Source organism: Trachemys scripta, chromosome 4, assembly GCF_013100865.1.
Source record: "Trachemys scripta elegans isolate TJP31775 chromosome 4, CAS_Tse_1.0, whole genome shotgun sequence".
Classification (NCBI taxonomy): domain Eukaryota; kingdom Metazoa; phylum Chordata; order Testudines; family Emydidae; genus Trachemys; species Trachemys scripta.
Genome location: NC_048301.1, coordinates 89,811,155 through 89,835,966, shown reverse-complemented (window position 1 = coordinate 89,835,966; position 24,812 = coordinate 89,811,155). Strand labels below are relative to the sequence as shown.

The 24,812-nt window shown below is 37.6% G+C and overlaps 1 protein-coding gene across 1 annotated transcript in view; it reads left to right on the top strand.

The window, feature by feature from the left end:
* DCDC1 (doublecortin domain containing 1) overlaps positions 1-24,812 on the top strand; it is a 420,863-nt gene that overhangs the window by 347,296 nt on the left and 48,755 nt on the right. Inside the window, exons 21-28 of the mRNA XM_034769879.1 lie at positions 54-235; positions 4,372-4,482; positions 5,574-5,673; positions 7,208-7,343; positions 13,410-13,563; positions 17,733-17,891; positions 19,307-19,510; positions 22,371-22,485. Coding sequence (XP_034625770.1) covers positions 54-235; positions 4,372-4,482; positions 5,574-5,673; positions 7,208-7,343; positions 13,410-13,563; positions 17,733-17,891; positions 19,307-19,510; positions 22,371-22,485 — 1,161 coding nt within the window. The remainder of the gene's footprint in view (positions 1-53; positions 236-4,371; positions 4,483-5,573; positions 5,674-7,207; positions 7,344-13,409; positions 13,564-17,732; positions 17,892-19,306; positions 19,511-22,370; positions 22,486-24,812) is intronic.

The window sequence follows — 24,812 nt, the reverse complement described above, 5'->3', positions numbered from 1 at the left end:
AAACTCAATTACATGTATTAAACTCAATTAATATTTTGCTATTTTATTTAAAGGATTTTGACTGGCCAATTGAGGGATTGCTGGTTCCAAACAGTCCTTCACTTAAGAAACCAGCTGGCAGGAAGTCAGATTGGTATATACCTGTGAGACTGAGGGCTTTGCACAATGGAGACAGGGACAAAAGCAAGGCTATCACCATCATTGGACCTGATGTTACAAATATGCTAAACAGACAGTAAGGAAATAGCAATTTATTTTAATAATGTCATAAACTAAATAATTTCTTAAGATATATGGTTCACTTGCGTATATCTCTAATTAGAATAACTTTACAATGTGTTACTAATAATTTAACCAAGAATTTATGCAAAAGTTACAGTGCAGTATCCCAAAACTTTGAAATAGTAAAGAAAAAATTCACACACTCTTTATTAATTAATTCAGACTAATTTATGCTGAGAATTCTTCTTTGGTCATTAACCTATGATGTGTGACCTTAAATTGTCAAAGGCCTGCTTGCTCAAGGTCTGTTGCTGACAGTACATTATGCTGCTGTGCAGGGAGACCCAAGTTTATTAGCAGCTTCTTTTCGTTGAAGCCAGAATGCAAGACTGAGCTTATACATCCCTTATCTGGGAAGGTGCAAGCCACACTGGTGTTTTAGAAGTTCCTGCTTTATGACTGGGTAGGTTATGGAAAGCGACACAGCAAGATTCTCCACCTCACACTAATAGATGAGAGCCTCTGCTTCTGTCAATTGGCATAGGTTCATTGATGTCAGAAGAGTTACACTGAGTGACACCAGCTGAAAATCTAGCTCATGTGTTTCTACCCTGACCCAGTAAAACCAGCTCTAGGAATTGTAGAGGCTAGCTCTGGCATGTAACCTATGAAATCTTTGATCTCTCCACCTCAACAGCTACCAGGACACACATTATCAAAGTATTTTTAGTATGTTGACATCGATTAGCTTGGAAATTAACTGAAACCTTCAATGCATTTCATGTAGAATAGGCTCCTGAACAACTAGATTTGAAGCAGTAGTCTAGAAATGAAAGGCTGTTTGCCTTTCCCTATCTTCTGGAAAAACAGACAAACCACCTTTGTCTTGCCATCTTGATCAAAGTTAAGACCAAGACCACATGATAGTGGTTCTATCCAAGTAGTAGTGAGAAAAGTGGAGAATGACTGAATAGAGGTCCATACTGAAGGGTTTTCTCTGGATCATCATTTGAAATGAACCCAGAATGGCAGAGGAAATTTGAAAGCATGGGGAAGTATTGATAAAAATGTCGGGGGGGGAGGGGGGGGAGAGTTACCAGTATTTATCATGAGATAGTTACCTTTGTTGACATTTACTTTGTCATGAAACAATTAATTCTCTGACATAGCAAGTGATTTCATGATGACCACATCTTCGTTGGATGTAGTTGTATAAGTCTCGTGTCGTGAAAATCTGCAGTCAGCTATTCAAATGATTGTTTAGCGCTGAAATAGTTATTTAAAAATGCTTTTTAGGAAAATACTGAAAAAATATCTTTGCTTTCTAATATGTATATGAATAAAATGTCTTGAAACAATACAAATTATATTTGGTAAAAAGAACATAATTTTTATTTTCATTTTATATGACAAAAGAATAGTAATTCATAACTCATTTAAAAGCTTTGATATAAAGAATAAGTTAAATACATTGTTTCTCATATTGTTAGCAAAGATGTTACCTTTTGACCTTTCTTTTTGAGGTTTTTAGAACATTTGATACTTCTGATAATAGTTTAATATTATTTTCTTCACATTGATTAAATATAGTTCATACATCACTGAACAATGAGTAATATTCAGATAGACTGTAAACTGAGTTGCCTTAAAAAATGATAAAGTAAAAAATTAATTTTCAAAGTAAAGTCAAGCCTGAAATTGAAATCTTTGAGGCATACATTTCATAATTAGTTCATTCTACTATATCTAAAATGTGAGTATAGTGCTCTTAAAATAATTCTGATCTTTTTTACATAGAAAGTTAATGAATAGTCCTAAATGTCTGACATTTTTATTTTTTACCCTTTCTGAAATCATCTCTGAAGCTCTACCAAAGTGCTTACTTTTTATGAAGTTGTTGAATTAGGTCATTTGAAATAGAAAAACTGGTCATCACAACCACTGAAGTCAATGGGACTTAGGGTTAAGTATGTGCAAAAACATTTGCATGGTCAGGGGCCTGGTCGCCACACAATATATTGTTGTCATTTTATGCTAATGTCCTATGTGGTCCTTCCTTCACAAGGCATTGATACTAGATAATGTGTCATTCTTATTTTGAACCAGATGCTTTGCCAAACACTAACGTTTAATGTGTTTTGAAATTATGGCAACATTTTGCCCAATGTAAAGTATTAGAACTTTGCTTTAAAATATTTTGAACGTCTCATTTAACTTGTAAAATGCCGAGAAAAAAACTATGCATCCTCAGAGTTCTACACTAAGGGAGTGGAACTGAGAAGACAGGCTCCAGTCTTTGCCTCATCTCCCTTTATTAGCTCTATGACAAGCACCACAAGACCTTACTTTCCCCAGATAGGCAGAGAGCTTCATGCTTCCCACCCATTTCTATCTGCCATCTCACTTTACTGGCTTCTTCTCCACTTCAGGCCTCACCTCATGATATGGCTCACCTGCCACCCCCCACCCCGACCCCCACCTTGAGAGGTGAAGGAGGTACTTTCCAGCAAGGGAAAGAGATCAAAATTAGCTCTTTTTAAGTTTCCTGACTTGTCCTGCCTATCAGCAGCCAGAAACTTCTCTCCTCCTCAGCCTAGTGCTTTCTAGTCAATCCACAAACTACATTAGGAAACTGGAAATCTAAACATCTAGAAATTAATTAATGTCCTCAAAGTTTGCCACTAGGTTCATTAACTTATGCTCACATCAATAGATAACTCAGGGTATTTCAGACTGTTAGGTGATCTGACGTATGTAAATATTATAAATACTGTGTGTAAACAATGGATGGAAGCAAAGAATGAATCTTTCAGAGCAGGAACCTGCCTTCTTATATTCTGGCAAAGCCACTGAACAACTATGGCAATGTATAAATAATAATATTGCGCTGTATTTTCTGCCTCAACTAAATTTCATTGTTTGTGTGCATTTATTCTGAATCAAACACACTATTAGTTAACCATGGATTCTGTGGTTGAATAAATCTAAATCTAACTATTTTAAGAGTGATCTGTAATATGAGTTGCCCTCCTGCTGAGGAGCCTCCATTTGTTGTAAAATGACCCAAATTACTTTTATTGATTGGCTGATTCTTTATGTGATATGGCTAAGCTTCTACTATTCATGCACACACCCCTATACAGTGGACTCCATTATTTATTTTACTATTTTGATTGATAGCAAAATAAAAAGCATATCCTGCATAATAGACCTCATCATTTACTGATAGTTACCACACTAGAGATACTGCAGTAATTCCCTATGATTACAATAGGAAATAATACGGTAATAAAGAAATAATAAAGTAATAACGGCATTATGGTAATTTGGTAAATGTTGATATTTTCATGGTGACAGTTTTACCTAACACATGCTCCATGAGCTAGCAGAAATGCTCACAGATACAGATATTCTTCCTGCAGTCTCTGTCTTTTATTGGCAAAAATGGATGTTAAATTCAAATGTGTTGGGACCAATTTAAGTTCAGGTGCAAGCAAGTAAGCATGACTCCATTGAAGTCAATTAAGTTGTGCCTATTTATATTGGACTAAATCTAGTTAATGATTTACAAATTTTCTCACATTAAAATGCTGTCTAAGCCTTTTGGGGTTTGTTGTCATCTCCACTTATAAGATTTAGGGCATAAATCCCCATGAAATGAGAACAGATCAATATTAGACATGTTGGGATTTTACACAAGAAAATACTAAGTTAGCAATTCAGTTCAGGGTAGATTTTGATCTCAGATACACCAGTGTTAATTTGTAGTAACTCTGCTGATGTTTAGATTTACATTGTTGTAACAGAGACTGGATTCTGGATCCTAAAGTTAACCTTTGCTTATAAACCACTGATATTGTACTCTGACAAATTCAAATGCTCTCAGATTGTAGTATGCAATAAAGCTTTGCATTTGATTGGCAACCATGTATAAAAATCCAGTTTTCACAAACGTGTGACTAAGTTAATTGTAAAACTTGCCAAATTAGATACATAGGGATGTTTTATTTTTCCATGTAAAGAGTGCTCCTGACACTGAAAAATGCACACGTGGATCCTTTCACACTTTTGAGTCTCTTGACCAGACTGCACTTGCGTAACTAAGAGTTTGCACACTGTGCCAATTAAAAATGTATTCATTTGCTTTAGAAATATTCATCCTGAAAAGAAACAGAAAACAAAGGAGAACCAGAAAATGCATCCTGATGAAGAGCCTGGAATGGAAATATACAAGATAGAATTTCAGCACTTTTTGGACAAGTAAACATTCAAATGCATATATTCTTTTCCATTAATATATTGATATCCTTGTCATACTGGAATTGCTTTAGAGAAGTTATACCAGAAATAGATTTGGCCTGTTGTAAATACATTTTATAAATTAAATGAAAGCCAGATAATTTTCTATGAAATCTATCACCTGGCGCACAATAACTCCTTGTTATCTGTATTTAAAACTCGTTAATGTGCATATTTATACTAAAAAAGAAGACAATACCATGTAGACATTTTTGAGTGTGCTATCCATTTCTATTCAGAAGTCTGAACATGTCCCAAACCTCATTGTTTATATCTATAGTTTATGTCCCAGAACCTACTCAGGAAAAGAGTAGTGTCACTATTGTAGTTCACTTTAAAATCATCTAATACAATTGGTTTATGTGTTTTCATTCATATACTTTTATTTCTAAATAACCCTATAAAATAATGGTTACAGTGGTTTTCATTAAAGGTGACAACATGTCATTTTAAAAAACATTAGTAGTAAGCACATAAGCCCCAGTTTAGGAAAGCTCTTAAGTCCATCCCTGTTCAGGACTACATTTCAGTATGTGCTTAAGTGCTGTACTAAATCAGGGCCAGAGGACAAGATCCTAAGGCCATTCAAGACAATAGTAGTATTCCCATTGACTTGAATGGATTTTGAATCATAGCAGTATAAAGGAGAGATGTTAGTTGAAAACATAGAAAATACATTTTATGTTGCCATTTTAATGGGAAAAATTAAAGCAAGACTCATTGGAGTATATTCTTATCTCATAGTTCAATGATTTAATATGATACACCTATTAAAATTAGCAGGAATTTGGTAGCAAGTGTCATCAGGTTGAGTACTTCCCTCATTATCCTGTGGCTAAGTCAGCTAAAAGTACCTACGTTCTAAAAGTGCTAAGTTTATTGTCAGTGCTTAACAATATGCATAATAACATGTTTTTACATTTGCAAATATTCTTTATAATTGAAAACATTTAAAAGGATATATACAGAACTTGAATGATTACAGTATCTGTACTATAATGTCCCCATATCCAGCATATGTAAAAGGGTATGTCTGTTTTCCATTATTAAAGATGTACTACCATGTTGAATTTACCTACTGCTGCTCGAAGATTATTCACTGAAAAAGGCGTGGAACTCTTTCTTTTGAAAGACCTTGAGAGAGATCAGCTGGTAAGAAAGATTTTATAAGATGGCAACTCAAGTAATAATATTAATTCAGAATGCGGTGTTCCTGTACAGTGGGGACACTAGCTTACATTAACTCTTCGTTTGTGTGTGCTATGGCATACAGTGGGCCCAGTTTAGCAGCATTTGATTCAGTGGCTGACTCTACTCACTTCTTTCTCCCCACTCATTAAGGCATCATCACCACTTGTGGATTAATAAACAACAATTAAACAATGATCTCAGTTTTTAACAAATTAAAGTAATCCATGCAGTCAAAAATACAGAAACTACAGAAACGCCATTTCCCAAAAACATACCTTTATCTCATACCATCTGAGATAATTGCCATTATGACCAATGTCTGTTCATATTGTCTCTGGACCTGCAAGCCAAAAGAACTGGCTTTTACTTAAGAGTGTTACCTGGCTTTTACCTGAGGACTGAGGGTTTTGTTACCTGGCTTTTACCTTGGAGTGTTTCCATTGTCAAAGCACTTTCTAATGGGAAAACCAAAGTAGAACAGCACCTTGTAGGATGGCATCTTTAGATGCATTGTTACATTGTCAAGATGGTAGCTTTCTACCCTATTTGACTATTTGATGCTGGCTTCCTATTGAATTCATGTTTTTTTTAAATTGTGTTTAAAATAATGTTACTGATTTTTCATTATATAATTCTGATAACTTCATTGGATGTAATTATCAGAATCTCCTCCATATTTTAGACTATTGTTTTAAAGTATTTCTAGACTAGGGAAATCCTAGGTATAACTCCCTTTGACTTCAGTAGGGCCAGAATTTCATCGTAGATATTAAACCTGTAAGGGGATCCGAACCCCGGCACCTGTGCAGACTCCTGTAGCTGCAAGGTCAATATTAACAGATCCTGATGAAAAATTGGGACCTTAGTTTGCTTAATAAAATGCAGCCCCAGTCAATGAAGTACCATGAAAATGGCAGTGTCCTTTAAAACACCTAACAGACCTAAGCAATGAATGGAGATTCTGAAATAGTGCCAGGGATTTCTGAAAACTGCTTTGAAATTGTGTTTTCTTGGTGTGTGTGTGTGTGTGTGTGCGTTTGTGTGTGTGTGTGTGTGTGAGAGAGAGAGAGAGAGTCTATTAGGTGTCTAAGGTAGAATAATTAAGCACTAGTGGTTTCTTGTATGTCCACAGTGCCATATGTCCTTGACTTGAATATACTCTATAAATCCAGATGTACTGACAAATTTAAAATGTCTTTTAAACTTAAAAGCATAATTTTTGACATCTTGTTTTTAAGACAAATTGTCCTCTCCCTTTTAATTCAACATTTAATGTAAAAGAACTACTTTTCAATTACCTTGATTGTTAAATTTCACTGATATTTTAAAAATATCTGTATTATTAATATTATTTCATTTTTACTATGGGAACCGGGTGATAAGTGAGCTATTATTAGTATGTTTTCACAGTCATAATTATATTATGTATTGAACATAGTATTTGATATCGCCTCATGTGAATGTGAAGCTAATAAATAAGTTGTCTTTGTTACAGGTCTATGTGTCATGTGGAGAACCGTGGATTGACCCACACTTGACTATGGCTCAGCACAAAAAACGTCTCCTACTCAATAATTTAGCGTCAGATATATCTGCAATTCATGCCTACTGTATCATGTGTAACCCTGAAAGTAAGCATTTTGTTATTTTAGCTCATTACTGCACTTGGAAATTATTGTCTCAATGTGTCCTTATAATATTTTGGGGGAAATAGCTGCTTTTGTGTAAAAATATCTGAGTGTTAAAATCAGTATTGCAGGTGTAGATGAGAGAAATAATTTCCACTTGTATATATAAGGATCTCAGAGCAATCAACAAACGTTAAATAAGAGAGTAGTAGTATGCCCATTTTAGAAATGTGTAAATTGAGGTAGAATGAGGTTATATGGTTTGTGTAAGATCACAAAGCAAGTCAGTGGCACAGCCGAGATTAGAACCCAGTAGTCCTGTATTCCCAGTCCTCAATTCTATATACTGAGGTATACGCTCAGAATAACCATCAATAGAGAGAGACACAGATAATTTTACTTTTATTCATAGGAGTTTATGGTCAATAAAGTCCATCATGAAAGAAAAATCAAAGTAATTCACATGCCCATCGAAAATTAATGTAAGAAACTATTTTGCATATTGGCTAATCCTTTCTGCCCTCTCCAATACTGGAACTATTGATTGGATCACTACCAATAGAAGTAGCCTTTCTCCCACTCCACTTGAAAATATTGAGGTTCTCCCACCCACTTGCCCATCAGTGGTTTAATCTTTCTTTTCTAAGTACCTAGTCATGTAAACCAGTGTTTTCTACAGTAGTCTCCATACGTGGCACATGTATTTGTACTTTCCGTCTCATTTGATTGCCAGTGTTTATGTAGGATATCCAGTTTGTGTGGATATTAACTTCCCCTGTAGGCATGATCTGCTTGCCTAGTTGTGATTGTCTGAAATGTGTACTTGTTTCCGAATTTGGATACTAGCAAAGCTTTGGAAGTTGTGTATTGCTGCAGGAATTAGATCAGCATTGGTGGGGTTAAATTACAGGAGGGATTTGTGGAGTTTAGACAATATACTCACCATGCCATGCCACTAGGGGTTGGATCCAAAGGAAATCCAATATCTGCACAAAATTTGGAGGTATCCCATGGAGTACCATACATAGGATTACAGGCGTGTTCAGACCAGGACTGGCTGCCCTGTTCGTGACAGGGTCTTTAAGTTCAATGATAAAACTACAGCATCCTTGGCCACTTTAAACACTAAAGGGAAACCATCTTCATTGGTGTCTGCTCTTGGCAATACATATTTAATATTAATGTAAAGAAAGCCAAATATTAATAAATAAATAAAAATTAATTATTAATTATTATGATAAGACATCCATATAGGATTAACATCACGTAATAGAAATATATGTACTACTACATAGTGCATAAAGGTCATATTCTCCAAAGCCTTACCCATGCAAACAGTATGAGCAGTACCAGTGATGCCTCACGTGATTAAGAGTTTGCAGGAATAGGTTCTATCTAAACAATAACTATAGTTATAGTTAATAACTATAGATCAGGAACCAACTGGTATCTAATTAATAATCAAGAATTGTCATACCTTATTAAACAGAAAGCTAAGCATACTTTACATACAGTGTAATAACATCTTCGCAAAAAGTGTACAGAAGTTATTAGCAAATAACATGTCTTTGAAAAAAGTAATTTTAACATATATCTAAAACACCAGTCTATAAGTTAAGCCTTCTGTGTGTATTAACTTTCTCAAGTATTCCCTTTCAGGGTGGTGTGGAACTGATGCATGTCCCCCTGACTCGGACCAACCTTTTCCCCAAACATAGATCCACCATACTGCAGAGGTGATTGATCCTTCTCTGCTAATTCATAAAGCAGCCCAAAGTTCTGACTTTTAAAGATTTAGTTCATTTTTTCAGATAAAAATATTACCCATTTCTCAGGATCAACCCCTGCATCAGCTCTGAAACACAGGGCCCTATGTTAAATAAAGAGCAATATCCACATTAGTAGTTTGCTATTGTGTTTACATAAGGCCAACAGGGTCTCAAACCTGCAGAGCTGGTAGGCAGTAGACCACACCATACTACCACCCAGCAGCAACTGTAAGTAGTTTGTGCTCTGCTACTCATGACCATCTGAGGGCACAGACCATGGGAAGTCCCACTTCAAGAGGTCAAACAGGCAGCAGCCTCATGGCTCCTGGTAGACTCCCCTGCCCTATATAAATCTAAGGGGCATTCAGGCAGTGTCCAGGCAACAGGGTGTATTTCCTATAGCTGCCATGACTGGTCCTGGTCCCTGTTCTTGAATGCCTGGCTTTGACCTTGCCTCCTAACCAGACCCTGAAATGTGACTTGGACTCTGATCCTTGGTATATACCCCTGCCTGGAACTTGACTACAGATTCCTCTTCTACTGTTAGCCTCAGGTTTGATCCTCCTCCGACCCAGTCCCAGCTGTCCAAGTCAGGATGCTGACATTTCAGAGCCAAAAATGTTTAGACATTAAGCAAATACATAGTATGTTCCAAATCTTTATTTATTTTTAAATATTGATAAAAATAAGTTGTTAGGCTGAAAGGGGAACTAATAACTCGTGCAATATGTATAATGTATAGATGTTCTATGTGGCATAGTTATATTGCTACCATGGGACTGCAGGAAATGGGGATCCTTGTACTCTGCCATAATGAATATGCCTTTTTTCCTTTTATAAAAATAACTCTCATCTGTGGGAAAAAATGTTTCACTGTATGAATGAGGGTAAGTCTCTGTTTTACGATATAGAGCAGAAATAGTTACTAAAAAGTAATCTTAATACCTATGAACCATTGAAGTAGTAAACAGAGTGGTGTATTGAGTGCTTAATGCAAAAGAACTGAAAGCTAAAAGATCAGAATTCTACTCTCAGTTGTGCCACTGTCTTGCAGTGTGAATTTGGACAAGTCACTTAATCTGCCTGTGGCTTGGTTCCCTATCTGTGAAATAAATACTTATTTCCTTCACAGGTATAGTGTGAGACTTAACTGATTAATGTTTCTAAATTATTTGAGATCCTTGGGTGGAAGGTGCTACAGAAGTGCTATGCCCTTGATGCATGTGGAACTCTCATTATCAGTAAAGAAACCAATAGATAGACAATGCTTTACAGAGTTAAGGATACAGTTACAAAGTTATAATGAAAAAGTATAGCAGAGAGAGACAAATTAAGAGACAGTGGGATGGGGTCTACAAATCTGCACACAAAATACAGGCAGGAAGGGGTTAAGAATCCTCCCAGTCTGCCCACACCAAAACTAGCCACACTCTGGCTCAACTGTGAGAAATGGAAAGAGACACCCACAGCTGCTGTAGCTAATGGGGGCAAGCCCAAGTATAAAAAGGGAAGAAGCAGAGCAAGGGGTAGAAGAGGTTTAAGGGAACAATAAAAATTTGCCAGAGGAGCTCGCATAAGGCTGCCTCTGTGAGACTTACACAGTAACTCCTCACTTAACGTTGTAGTTATGTTCCTGAAAAATGCGACTTTAAGCGAAACGATGTTAAGCGAATCCAATTTCCCCATAAGAATTAATGTAAATGGGTGTGTATATATGTACACACACACACACACACACACAGAGTATAAGTTTTAAACAAACAATTTAATACTGGTACACAGTGATGATGATTGTGAAGCTTGGTTGAGGTGGAGGAGTCAGAGGGTGGGATATTTCCATTACTGCTAAATGATAAACTAGCAATTGGCTGAGCCCTCAAGGGTTAACTCTCTCACTCTGCAAGGCAGCAGGAATGGAGGGAGAGGAGACATCGCAGACAGAGACACACAGGGTATGTGTGAGAGAGAGAGATGTGCATTTCCCTTTTAAGTACATTGCCTTGTTAATTAGATCAACTTGCTGAGACCGTAGCTGCTGCAAGCTCCCTCCATCCTGAGCCCTGGTGTGTCCCCTGCTCTATGGAAGATGGGGTAAGCAAGGTGCAGGAGCAGGGTGGAGGGGGACATCCTGACATTAGCCCCCCTCTTCCTTCCCTCCCCCCTGCACAGCAAGCAGGAGTCTCGGGGAGCAGCTCCAAGGAAGAGGGCAGGAGCAGCACATGGCAGTGGGGGGAGGGACAGTTGAACTGCAGGCAGCTGCTGCACAAGGAACTTAAGGGAGTGGGGCACTGATAGGGGGCTGCCGGTCCACCCTGGTTCCAAGCCCCCACAGCTAGCTGCAATGGGCTGCTCTTCCTGCAAGCAGTTGACAAAGCAGATGGCTGCCAAACGACCTTAGAAGGGAGCATTGCACAACTATAAACGAGCATGTTCCTTAATTGATCAGCAAGGTAACAACGAAACAACATTAACCGGGTGCAAGTAATGGAGCTCAGTCTGGTCCTGAAGTTTTTTTGCTGTAAGATGGCTACTTTTACATCTGCTATTGTGTGGCCAGGGAGGTTGAAGTGTTCTCCTACAGGTTTTTGTATATTGCCATTCCTGATATCTGACTTGTGTCCATTTATCCTCTTGCATAGTAACTGTCCAGTTTGGCCAATGTACATAGCAGAGGGGCATTGCTGGCACATGATGGCATATATAACATTGGTGGACATGCAGGTGTATGAGCCGATGATGTTGTAGCTGATCTGGTTAGGTCCTGTGATGGTGTTGCTGGTGTAGATATGTGGGCAGAGTTGGCATTGAGGTTTGTTGCATGGCCACACAATAGCAGATGTAAAGGTAGCCATCTTACAGCAAAAAAACTTCAGGACCAGACTCCAAAGAGAAACTGCTGAGCTCCAGTTCATTTGCAAATTTGACACCATCAGATCAGGATTAAACAAAAACTGTGAATGACTATCCAACTACCAAAGCAGTTTCTCCTCCCTTGGTGTTCACACCTCAACTGCTAGCAGAGCACCTCACCCTCCCTGATTGAACTAACCTCGTTATCTCCATACTGATTTATACTGCCTCTGGAAATTTCCATTACTTGCATCTGAAGAAGTGAGGTTCTTACCCACAAAAGCTTATGCTCCCAATACTTCTGTTAGTCTTAAAGGTGCCCCGGGACCCTGTGTTGCTTTTTACAGATTCAGACTAACACGGCTACCCCTCTGGAACATTAACCGGGACGACTTTAAGTGAGGAGTTACTGTAAATCCTTGGAGACCCCAGAAGAATAGGTGGAGATGAAATCCCTGAGAACTAAGGGTTTTTTTTTAACTTGTTTATGTTCTTTTGCCTTTTTTGTTGATTTGATTTAACCCACTGCTGCTTGGGCCTATGACAGACCTAGGCAACTCAAACTGGGACTTTGCACAAGGTGGTGCCCATCACCATTCACAGCCAGATTCAGGGTTCAGTTATACTGGTGTAAATTGGGAGTATTGCATTGATATCAGTGATTGATGCTAGTGTAGGATCAGAATCTGGGCTTCAGAATTTGGCCAAAAGATATGAAAAAGAAAATGTTAGAGGAAATGTATGTCAAACTGTTGAGATAGATCAGCATTCTTAAACCATGGTTGAATTTCATGAGCATTTAAGTATTTTTCCTCAAGTGTTAATACAAACAAAACAAAAAACCCTACACAACATAATCTCCATTCCTTTCAGTTATGCTAACATGCTGGCTACTTTTTGTGATTAGACTTATATTATAATTAGTGGTGCAAGTGGAATCCATTTCTTACCGGTACATGGGGGGAGGACAGGACAGTAGCTAACAGGGGGCACATGACCTTCTCACTTGACCCTCCATGTGAATCCTCCCTGCCCTGCCCCCAGCCTGGGGCCTCCCCATGATCCACCCCCTTATCTGGGATGGGGGGGGCTCTGTCCTCCTCCCGCTGCGCCAGAGACTTTGGAATTGCAGCGGCGAAAGGAGCAGAACATGGGGCTACCAGGAAGCCCCATGCCCGCAGCTCTCCCTGCGCGGCTCTACCGCCCCCACCCTTCCACGCAGGGTCTCCTCCGTCTGTACAGCAGCCCCGCTGGAGGCCAGGCCTGGGGGCAGTACAGCTGTGCCAGAGGAGCACGTTCTGCTCCTCCCGTGTCTTTCCGGTATGCCGTACCAACTATAAATATCTTGCTGGTACAGCATACCGGACTAGACCGCCCTACTTGCACTGCTGATTATAATGGTGTAAATATACAATATTTAGCAGCAAATATTATGTAAACTTGCATTTAGTTCTAGTTTTAGGAGTAAGGAGCAATATTGCTGCTGGAGCCAAACTTTTTGTGGATAGATGTCTTGTGGCTTTTGAAGAAGAAAAACTAACTGAGGAGCTGCAGGAAAATCAAACAGAAGAAATGTTTCTGAATATAAAAGATGATGCAGATCTGTAAGTAATCCGAAATATCTTCATAACAGCTGTGTTACATAAATGTAGGTATAAGCAGAAATAGATACATAAAATATACCATTGCAAGTGCTTATAACATCACTACCATTGTAATGAATGTGTGTTATTCATATTTGTAAGTGATGGACATACTAGAAGAAAGAACTTTAGTTGAACATCGAGGTTGCAGCAGTTTACATATTTTCAAATTACTTGCTGATCAAAAAAAATACTGAACAGGTGCAAAACTGGCAACAATATTGGCATTGTTTGTATCTGTTGTGTGCCTTCTCAGCATGTGAAATTGCTAGTGCCTTTGTTAGACAGATATACTAGAAGCTACAGACAGAAATTGGGAAGAATGAAATAAGCTATGAGTTGACGCCAGGAGTGGGGAGGGCAGCAGGAGAGCAAGATAAAGAACAAAATAATGTGGTGGTAACTATATATGCTAAGATGTGCAATGGAAGATAAATAACAGGAACATAGAAGGATAAATATACTGAACACTGCTGGTGAGAGGATGGAAGAAAACTTGCAATGTAGCCCAGATTTTAGCTTCAGAAATGCTGAAATCTATTTAATTTGGACAATATACTGTCCAGTGAGGTGTCCATATGTATGGATTCAAAGGCAGTATTTCAAACATGGTTGCCTGAGTTCATGTTCTAGGGACTCCATCCTCAACTGCACGAGCTCACACTTGGGGCAGCTGAGTGGAATAAGGCAAAGTTGTATCTGCTCCGACCAGCTCCTAGTACAAGTTTGGGCATCCTAAGGCCTGGTTTAGCACCACTGGGAATTTCTCTGATAGAAGAAGAACCCCAAACTGTCCCTTCAGGCAGCATTACGTCCTCTTTGTGCTGGACCACATCTGAGCTGAAAGCTGGGCCCTAAAATCCATGTTTAGGCGCTCAGATAAGTGGCCTAATTTTCAGAGGTGTTGAATATTGGCTTCAATGGGAATTAAGTTCATGAGCACTTTGAATAGCAGATCAGTTGTTTGGGTACCTAAATATTGATTTAGATACCTAACTTTTGGCACACAAGTTTGAAAAATTGTTCCCCCCCAGTTTAAAGAACACATTGTATGATGTATGAACATAAAAAGAAAGTAAGGTCTTAGTTGTTTGCATAGTTGATAGAATGTATCTAAACCATTTTGGTCTGGAATTCAGTTTTAAAGTCTCATCAGAACAAGTTCTTGCAAGATTTTAAGGGATTTCTTAGCTGTTGATGGGCATAATACTATTAGGATGTCCTTTTGCATGCTATTTTGCTGTTCTTGCTTCCTGTTTGGGCCAAAATCAAGCAATGCAGAAGTGCACAAACAAACATGAACATTGAAAAATATTAGCACAATTTTCTGAACCTTCAAAAAGATTAGGTTGGGTTTGGGTTGAGTTTCCAAACAGTTCAGTTTTTTTTTTTTTCAAACTTATTTGGCAAAGCCTAGTAAGAAATAAGAATTAATTTATTGGATTAGTTGTTAGAGAGGGAATGAGTTTACTGATGAGTATTTATAATGCAATGCTTATTTGATGGCTATAAGGAAAAGGCTATGATGTTCTTTATTTCAATATATTAAAGAGATTTAAGTGAAAACATTCCACCTATAACCTATTAACTTTACAAATTTGAATTATACATCTGGGTTTCAACTCAGATATACATCTGATATTGCAAAACTAAAAATTATGTGATTCATAATTTTAGAAAGCGTGGTTTATTATTATTACAGGATTATTAAAAGGTAACACAAGTTGGATTCGTAGATGTGTTTTAATACTCAGAGCAGAATATAGATGGGAGAGAAGGGTTTGGTCCTTTAGGTTGTTCCTTAAGATAAAAAGAGTAGATTTTCATGCATTGTATTTTAGTAGTAAAACTGTTATACTCCACAGCTTTTAAAAATTGGGTTTGTACAAGCCAGTTTAGAGATTTTTTTAATCTGGCTTCTACATAGAATTACAAGAAAGTAAAGCATACAGTAGTGCAAAGATTGCCTATAATTCAGATGTCCATTTAAAGTGCATTTTAAAAAATAACGTGCTCTCATTCTGCAGTTCACTCAAATCTTTGTAACGTGTACCTTTCCCAGCATAATTAATGTTACTCCCTTTGAGATGAATGTCACTGCCTACTGTATTTAGATTTTGCAAAATCTCCACTTCATTACATCTATTTTGTCTAATTCATTTACAGTGTAAGATTCAAAGGCATTTACAGTAGCAATATTTAGGGGAGTGTGAAACTGAAGACTTTTTGTCGCATTTTTTACAAATTGTTTTTGCCCAAACTTCTTGTTTTCATGACATTTTGCAGATCCAATAGTGTGGCTGTGAAGCTTTGGAATGTTGCATATTTTCAGTCAAAATTAAAAATAATCAATTTTAAGTATAAAAATTTAACAATTTTTTTAAGTATAAAATAATTTTAATTGGCAAAAAATAAACCTTCAGTATTCAAGGGCAGTCAGCACCTTGCAAGATCAAGCCTATTGGATGGATCCCACATTCACTGAAGTCAATGGGAGCCTTTCTATCGACTTTAATAATCACTGGATCAGTCTCTGAGATCTGTGGCTCATAAAACTGATGAGGTTAGCTATAGTAAGAGAAGAGGAAGCTGGGAGAGCTAATGTTAGACTAAAACAAAATGATTTCCACAGCAATTTTGATTTTAATATTATTGATATTTATATCATTTAAGAAAGTCCACACATTAAACCTCCTATACTTTGTGCAGCTTATTTGAAGAAGGAGGGAGGTCAAGTGAGCTTAGTCTGAGTAATTCAAAGTATCCAAATGAATTTGAAAAAAATATTAATTAAGGAATAGGATCTTGGGTTCTTCCACAACTATCACAAATAAGATCTCCCAATGAATGTTGAGTAAAGGAAAAAGTATGTTATATAAAGGTGTCAGATAAAACTCTAACAATGTTCCGAGCTGTAGAAATGCAGGTAAAAACCAAGCCCCCAGTAATACAGCACGCTCACCTCTCCAAAATTTCTCCAAATTTGTGAATTTTAAGGAAGTTAATTTACTGTTCCATTAGGTGCTTTCTGCTTCATTGTATTGTCTGTATTTACTTTACCCAGTGCTCAGGTAGACACAGAGTCCATCTTAATCTTTGTAACAAATTTTAAAAAGCTCTTATTCTGATGCATAATAGATCCTTAACAAAATTATTTCAAAGTAAAAACATTGGGTCTGATTCAACATTCCAGTATTCCAGTTTAAACTGGTGAAATTCCACTGAAATTAATGTAGTTACATTAGCAAAAACCAGAAAAACTGTTTCTTTTTCAGACAGTGTAAGAAATGAATTGTTAAAACAGCGAAGGTATGTGAAAAGCTTGAAGTGTATGCAGTTAATAGTGACACTCTAGAAAGAGGTTGCATTTAGTAATTATGGCGATAGATGGCACTGTTTTATTAAAGGTTGGCGAGGAGGCTTCAAATGCTACATGTCAGCAAAGAATCAATTATAAATGTGTATAATATAAAATTATAAATCAGACACTGGCAAGTATTGCTGTCTCATAGGATAATAGTGTTGTACAAATTTGTGAAACAACACTGCTCAAAGTAAATGTGAAAGAATACCTGCAGGGGCCACTCTGCTAGAACCTGAGCCAGCTCTCAGTGAAGTCAATGGGATTCTTTCTCTTAACTTCAGTGGGAGCTGGAGTAGTCCATCAGTCTAGGAGAAGTTCATACAAGTCTGTACAAAAGCATGACTTTCTGTTCATTTTAGTGTCAGCAATACACATAACGCTCTGTGTGATTAAGAAATTTCTTATGTGATGAGAACAAAAATCTTGGTTACTTTATGGAAAGTCCCTAGATACAGTCTAGGGAAGTCAATGGAAGTTTTACCATAGATTCAGGGGATCTAGGCTTTCACTCTGTATGTTTATAATAGATTTTGCATACCTGTGGACCTTATTATACAAATTATGGTCCAAATCCTTCAATTTTTACTCAGAAAAAACTCTCATTGATGCAAGCAGGCAAGATCTAATTGTTTTACTTCTAGTTACCTTGTAAAGTATCTCCTCAAAACAAAGTAATGTTTTTAAAGAAAAACACTTGGTTTTTTAATGCAAAACTCCAATCTCTGCTAGTTTTCGAAATTCCCATTTTGTGGTTTATGTTTTTCAGTAATTCACATGCAAAATCACATCTTAAAACAGATGCTTGGCATATGAAATCCAAATATTCCTGGCAGGAAAGTTTCTCTGATTTTCATGATGATGACAGTTTTCCGAAGGACAAGGATAAAGAATTCTTTGAAAATGTAGAGTTATTTCAGAAGTACAGGTCAGAAATAATTATACTTTTACAATATAATTGATACACATTTGGACAATGTAATACTGAACCTGACAAAAAAAGTCAGAGACCCACACACCATACCAAGCTCTGCTTCCTTGTATTTATTCACCCATATCCTGATTTCCTTACTTAGGAAGAACTCCTTTTAATAGTAATAGGACTTTACCACTGTTAGAGAATTTAGTCCTCTATGAAGAAACTTTTAGAATTATATATAAGCAGTTAGATCCAAATCTCCCATTAATATCTAATTTCCTATGATATTAACTGAAAAATAATCCTTTCCTAATTTTTAAAGGTGCCTCAACCTGGTCTTCTTTTAGTTTTGTGAACAGCTATTTGGGGGCACAAATGAAGACATGTAGACACGGAGGGCCTCATCCAATGTCCATTGGTGTAATTGTGAATCTTTACATTGACTTCAGTGGGCATTATATCAGGTCCTTAGTTGACAAGTGCAGTCTATATGTTTTTATTTGTTTTCCCAGTGAATTGTGCCCAAAGTTATATGCCACACCAAATTGCAGGTACACGACAGGGTTTTAAAAGTCAGACCTTTGATATTCAAGGCATTTAACAGCCATTTGGAAGTATCTCCCAGCCAAAGGAGAGGTGGCACACCACAGACAAGAAATAAGAGGGAAAAAAATGTAAGGAGAATGGGATATGGACAGGGGTAAATAATAGAAAGGGAAAACTGAAGAAATGAAAATATGGGTAGGAAAGGAAATCCCTAAATTACATTAAAATGAAAAGCAGTCAAAATGTCATTCAGAAAAATACACTGAGATAAAGTGATATCATTCACTTGAGCTCACTCAAGCACTACTGTTCTGGAATTTGTTGCCACCATAACTTTAGGATGTATTCATTTATTTTCGTGAAGTTCAGAATTGCGTGTTATTTATCTGCATGTTACCTGCATCTAACTAGATTTACTAGAATGACTATTTAAAAGTCAAGGATGTAGAGGCATGCTGGACTACATTCAAATTAGCCCTTATTGTCCATAGCACATTTATTCCAATTTTTACATAAGCAGATAGAGGCAAACACAACCAAATTAAGGTGATGTTTGCCTCTGTGCTTTTTCAGAAAGCCAGTATAGTAGAACTAATGGCAATGAGTGCCAGTATGCTTTTCACCTTTGTCTTGGAAATAGCTTTCCCTATGTTAGCCCTCTCATTCTACTTTTTCCTCTGTCCATCCTCTCTGTTCCTCTCCCTGCCCTCACACACCCAGTCCCTTGATGTACTCCTGGTCATTTGTTCTATAGTTAAGAACACAGTCAGACAAGTTAACAAAGATTCTGCAAAATCTACTTGTCATAAGTGTTGTGTGTAACTGATGTTAGTTAACAGGGCATTTTTCTAACCCTAAATACAATTTTGCTTATTCAGACCTCAACCAAAGCTGAATTCAGAATTGCAGAAGGCTCACCGTCAGCAGTTTGAGTATAGAGACAAACAGATTATAAACTGTGCATTTCCAGGGCTTGTTTTGGGGGTACAGGATGCTATTCTACATGCTGGGACTGAAGTTGTTTTGGTGGAAAAGAAACCTGATGATACCAATCAGTGCTGGATATGGAGAGATCATGACAGGTACAAGCATGTTCGCTGATCTGTGAGACTAAATGTTATAAAGGGAAGCTTTCTGTATCATACATTAAAACACAATTCCAGCTCTGTGGACTGTTATCTAGTCATTGAAGTTATTCTTAGTGTATTGGGTGGGAAAGAATTAGGTTTAGGATTTTTAATAGGGTTTCAATAGTTCTTTTTTGATCATTTTCTTGTCTTACTAACCATTAATTTACAGCAAAGAATCTCATAAATGAATCTCTAGTGTAGAAAGCTGAAGATAGATAGATTTAAAAGACTTATATCAAAGCAACAATCCCTCCAATCAAGGGAAACCCTCACCACCCCCATGAGGGCTCCTTAACTCAACCACAAGGGGGACAGCAGTGTGAAGTGCTCTCTTCCCCACAGTCCACTCAGTCTATGTCAAAAGGATTAAAATATGGATTCTAGGAGGCAATGTATTGCACTGCTACTAGAGCTCCAGACCAGTGCTAATTTGAGGAATCCAGAAGCACTGTGTCCTTCAAAAACAGAAAAGGAAAACTTCAGCACGCATATGTCATTCGCCTTTGAATGCAATGACATACTGAGCATGTTTAAAATGCCACTAGCTTTATACACTGCTGTACAGTACACTACTCATCTTTTCTTCTTCACTTCTTTCCCCTGAGAAGTGAAATCCACTGCAGCAGAATGACAAAGGATACATTAAACAAATTGTGGGCTCGTGAAGAGAGAAAAACTGCACTGTTCCATCACTAGCAGTATAAAATAAAAGCAACAGTCTTGAATAGAGAGAAAAGTGTCTGTCTCCATCTGCTCCATCCCCTTTTAAGCTCCTAATTCAAGGCCCCATATTGGACAAAGCATACAGTACAATAGATTATGCTTGGATCCCAAGCACACAGAATTGTCTTCTTATCCTAGTGAGGTAAAGGAGCATAAACACTGCCAAATTAAGTGTAAAAATGTAATAAGAAAAGCCAAAAAGGAGTTTGAAGAACAGCTAGCCAAAAACTCAAAAGGTAATAACAAAATGTTTTTTAAGTACATTAGAAGCAGGAAGCCCGCTAAACAACCAGTGGGGTCCCGGATGATCGAGATAAAAAAGGAGCACTTAAAGATGATAGTCATTGTGGAGAAACTAAATGAATTCTTTGCTTCAGTCTTCACAGCTGAGGATGTTAGGGAGATTCCCAAACCTGAGCCCTCCTTTGTAGGTGACAAATCTGAGGAACTGTCACAGATTGAAGTGTCATTAGAGGAGGTTTTGGAATTAATTGATAAACTTAACAGTAACAAGTCACCAGATGGCATTCACCCAAGAGTTCTGAAAGAACTCAAATGTGAAATTGTGGAACTATTAACTATGGTTTGTAACCGTCCTTTAAATCAGCTTATGTAACTAATGACTGGAAGATAGCTAATGTAACACCAATATTTAAAAAGAGCTCTAGAATTGATCCTGGCAATTGCAGACTGGTAAGTCTAATGTCAGTACCGGGCAAATTAGTTGAAACAATAGTAAAGAATAAAATTGAGGAAGCCCACTAAACAACCAGTGGGGTCCCGGACGATTGAGATAAAAAAGGAGCACTTAAAGATGATTCTTTGCTTCAGTCTTCACAGCTGAGGATGTTAGGGAGATTCCCAAACCTGAGCCCTCCTTTGTAGGTGACAAATCTGAGGAATTGTCACTGTTTGAACTCTCCCACCAACAGGACCAGACTCCCCCTCTTTACTTTTAAGTGTCTTCCTAGTAGAACCAGTGCTCTTTATTCTCCTTCTCACCTCTCTTTCTCCTGTCTTTGGAGGCCCCCACTCCCAAAACTCCAGGAGCCAGGTAGATGTCCTGCTGTCCCATTTGGAGTCTCTGTGGTTTTAGCAAGGCAAGCTTCTTCCCCTCTATATCCATAACAGATGGGTGGCCAGCCTGACATGCTTGTCTTGCATCTGAGGGACTAGCAGCATTGCACATGGAGGTTCTGTAGTTTTTAGGAAGGGGTATTGTGTATGGCTGGAGAGTTGCCCTTCACATAGCAATGCAGGACTCTGAATGCTATTAAGAATACAGAGCTTTCTCGTGTCTTGGAGTAGGCAGTGATTTATGTACTATTAGCTGGATGTAAAGTTAAGACTATAAGAACTGTTTGCGTTAGATAAGCTTTTCTCATGTTAATGTGGAGAACAGCATTTAATCCTAGTTCAGTTGATGCTATTATACTTTGTTGGCTCTATTTCAGTCTGAACTGCATGCTAGCAGGGAAACCTCTAAGCATTCAGGAGAGGGTAGGGAACAGCTGGGAGCCCACTGAAGATGTCAGGATGGGAATAAAATGCCATTGACATGTCACCAGGTCAAAGGAGAAGTGTCTCTAGTCATTGTGTATTCAGGGAGGGTGGAGAGATGATGCACATATCTTCCTGTCTTTGGTCCTGAAGCCTTTTTTTGAGGGTGAGAGGAGGAAAGGGCGGTTCTCCGAAAATGCAGGAGTGAGGCAGATTCTGTTGGAGGAAGGACGAGGGTGTGCTGTCAGGCAAGGGATAGCGCCACAGCGTTTCTGAAGAAAGAGAGAAACTCACCAAGTTCGTAATTGGTTTACTCAAACTGTGCTTTGAATGTAGGGTTTGGGGTAAATCTGAAAATCAAAATGAACTAGATCCTTGTGAACCAAACCCACCAAGGGCTATGCCAGCATTTTGGTATGTGCTAATAATCCTTCTGTCAAGGCTTCTTCATAAAAGTGTGCATTACTGTGGCATCACTCATGTTCTCTAGCTATAAGAGTAGTTTAGGAGAAAGCCTAATGAATTTAGGTAATCTATAAAATATTTGCATTTTTACATTATAGTGTCACTGTTATTTTTCTGTTCTTAGGACATTTCATTTGATGAGTGATCCAAATCTAGTGCTAGCAGTGTCAATGCCCAGCATGCAGCCTAGATATTCAAAATGTGCACTGGACATGAAAGGGTGTGCTGTTGTTCTGCAGGTAAGAAATTGCATTTAAAAGAGGAGACAAAAATTCTTGCTGTACGCCTAGATGTAGGCCCAGGGTCCAGTTGTATTCAAATACCGATTCAGCTTTGAATCATATTTTCTTTGAATAGTGCTTTGTATACTATAGATAACACAGGAAGTCCAAGGACTACAGCTGTTGCAAAGATTTAAAATAATTGTGTCCAATAAATTATCAATAAAAACAAGATGATAGTTACATTCTGGAGTCCAGAAATGCCAAGGTAAAGTTTCATGCATATTAGTTTCAAAATAAGGAACATTTAAAGTCAGCGTGTTGAATTGTGAGTAACTGTGTGTCAGAATCATTCACTAAGTATTTAATGCAACTGATAAATATGGGGTACAACTTTGTTCTCTAATACTGAATACAAACAATTGCAGTTATCTCTGTCAATGCCTTTATGACATCAGTCAATGAGATAAAAACTATCACAATCTGACATTTAGTAGTGCAATCAGTTTCATAGGATATGTACAGTATATTTCCCCCCAAACTAGTTTTTATTGGAAACCAATTTGCTTTTCAAGTATTTTGTGTGTGCTTCCACTCTTTTTATGAAAGCTTTATCTTTTATTTCTTGCAGCAATTAAGGCCAGTTGGTGGAAATTACTCACATAATAATATACATCAAAGGGATTAGTCACATGCATTACAGTTTGCAGAATCAGGCCCTTGGTTTGTGACAAATATTTTAAAATTCGTGCAATATAATAAAAGTGAGAAATGTTAAATTGATTCTGGTGAGCCCTTCCCTAGTCAGCTCAATTAAGTTCCAATATGCCAGTTGTTCTCAGAGATGCTGCCATTCTTGCACTCGCTAAAATCAAAAGGGAAGACTCGCTTATTTTGCCCATTGTTCCAGCTTTTTGCTCAGTAGAGACATTATTAATCATTCCACATCTTTTATAGATACCCTTAATGTCTTCATATTGGGAATAGCTGAATTTGTTTTGCCTAATTTTGAATGCTCTCCATCATCCTGTGTTTAGAGGACTATTTCCAAGGAAACAATCGTTTGAAAATGCAACAGAGATGGATGAGTGAAAAACAAATATAGAGGGAGATGGGGGGGGAAAGGGAGCAGATAAAGGTATACAAAAATAATTATGGAATTGATATTGCCATGTATCAGGCAGCCACTTGTGTTTTTCAGAGTTTATTATCACTAATACACAGGCAAAGAAAATGCTAGGAAGTTGTGTTTTTAAAAAATTAAATCACTACAAAGCAATTAGCCAAACCCTGAAGTGAAGTGTAAGGTGGTATAAGCTAAACTTCCTGACACTTTGATTCCCTTACACTGATTTAGACTTTCTTAGACCTATTACACCTGTGTAAGGATGTGTGAAAGACTTTGTTGTTGTAACTTACACACTAATTGACAGAAGGGATGAGAAGATGTAATATAGAGGGTAGCCTGCTTTAACTTACATCTTCCTGTTAGCTGCTAGCTTCAGTAAACTCTTCTGTTCTGGCTCCTTGATATGTGAGTTATACCAGCTGAGCCTCACTTACACTCAGAATCATTGGACCAACTGTAGACATGATATGGTAAGTGAATGTGGGTCAAAGGGAGACAAGAAGCAGTCTGTTTTCTTGTAACATACATGTTGAAGGCGATACCAGCTACTTCAGTTTAGACTCTTTCAGGACTTACTTATACTCCCCTCTGAATTTACCCCAAGAGTTTTAAATTACAGGAAAAAAGATTCATGAACTCATGGTTTTTGTGAACTCCAAACAATAGTCTGAGGGTTTTGCAAAATCTTGAATTCCATATGGCTTCTCATTCATATTTCATGCAGCAAGCTGCCATGCACGACGAAGTTGTTGTTGAAATGGCTTGTTTTCCCTGGGTTTTTTATATATATAAATGAATTAAATCATTTTATATGCCAAAAGTGATTCTAAGTATTTAAATTTCTTTACCTGCATAGTATTAAAGAATGCCTGTTAGACCAGCAGAAACTGTCACGCCAACTATAATATAAAATATTGTCTAATCAAATATGCTTTTGGAATTCTGGCATTGACTGAAAAGATTGGGAAAAAATATCGATGTGACATATTTTGAAAAATAGCAATAGGCCTGTAATGAATGACATGTGATATATAATTATATAGGGAACAGCCACAGAAATTAAATAAATTGATTCTCTGAATGGTCATTTCCTTTTCCTTTAAGTATTGTCAGCAGAGATCCCCATTGTTGGCATACACCTGTGAATTACCCCAAAACCTAGGATCCTCTGGAAAGCTCTGACCATTTGAGGAGGGAGACACATGAACTTTGACTG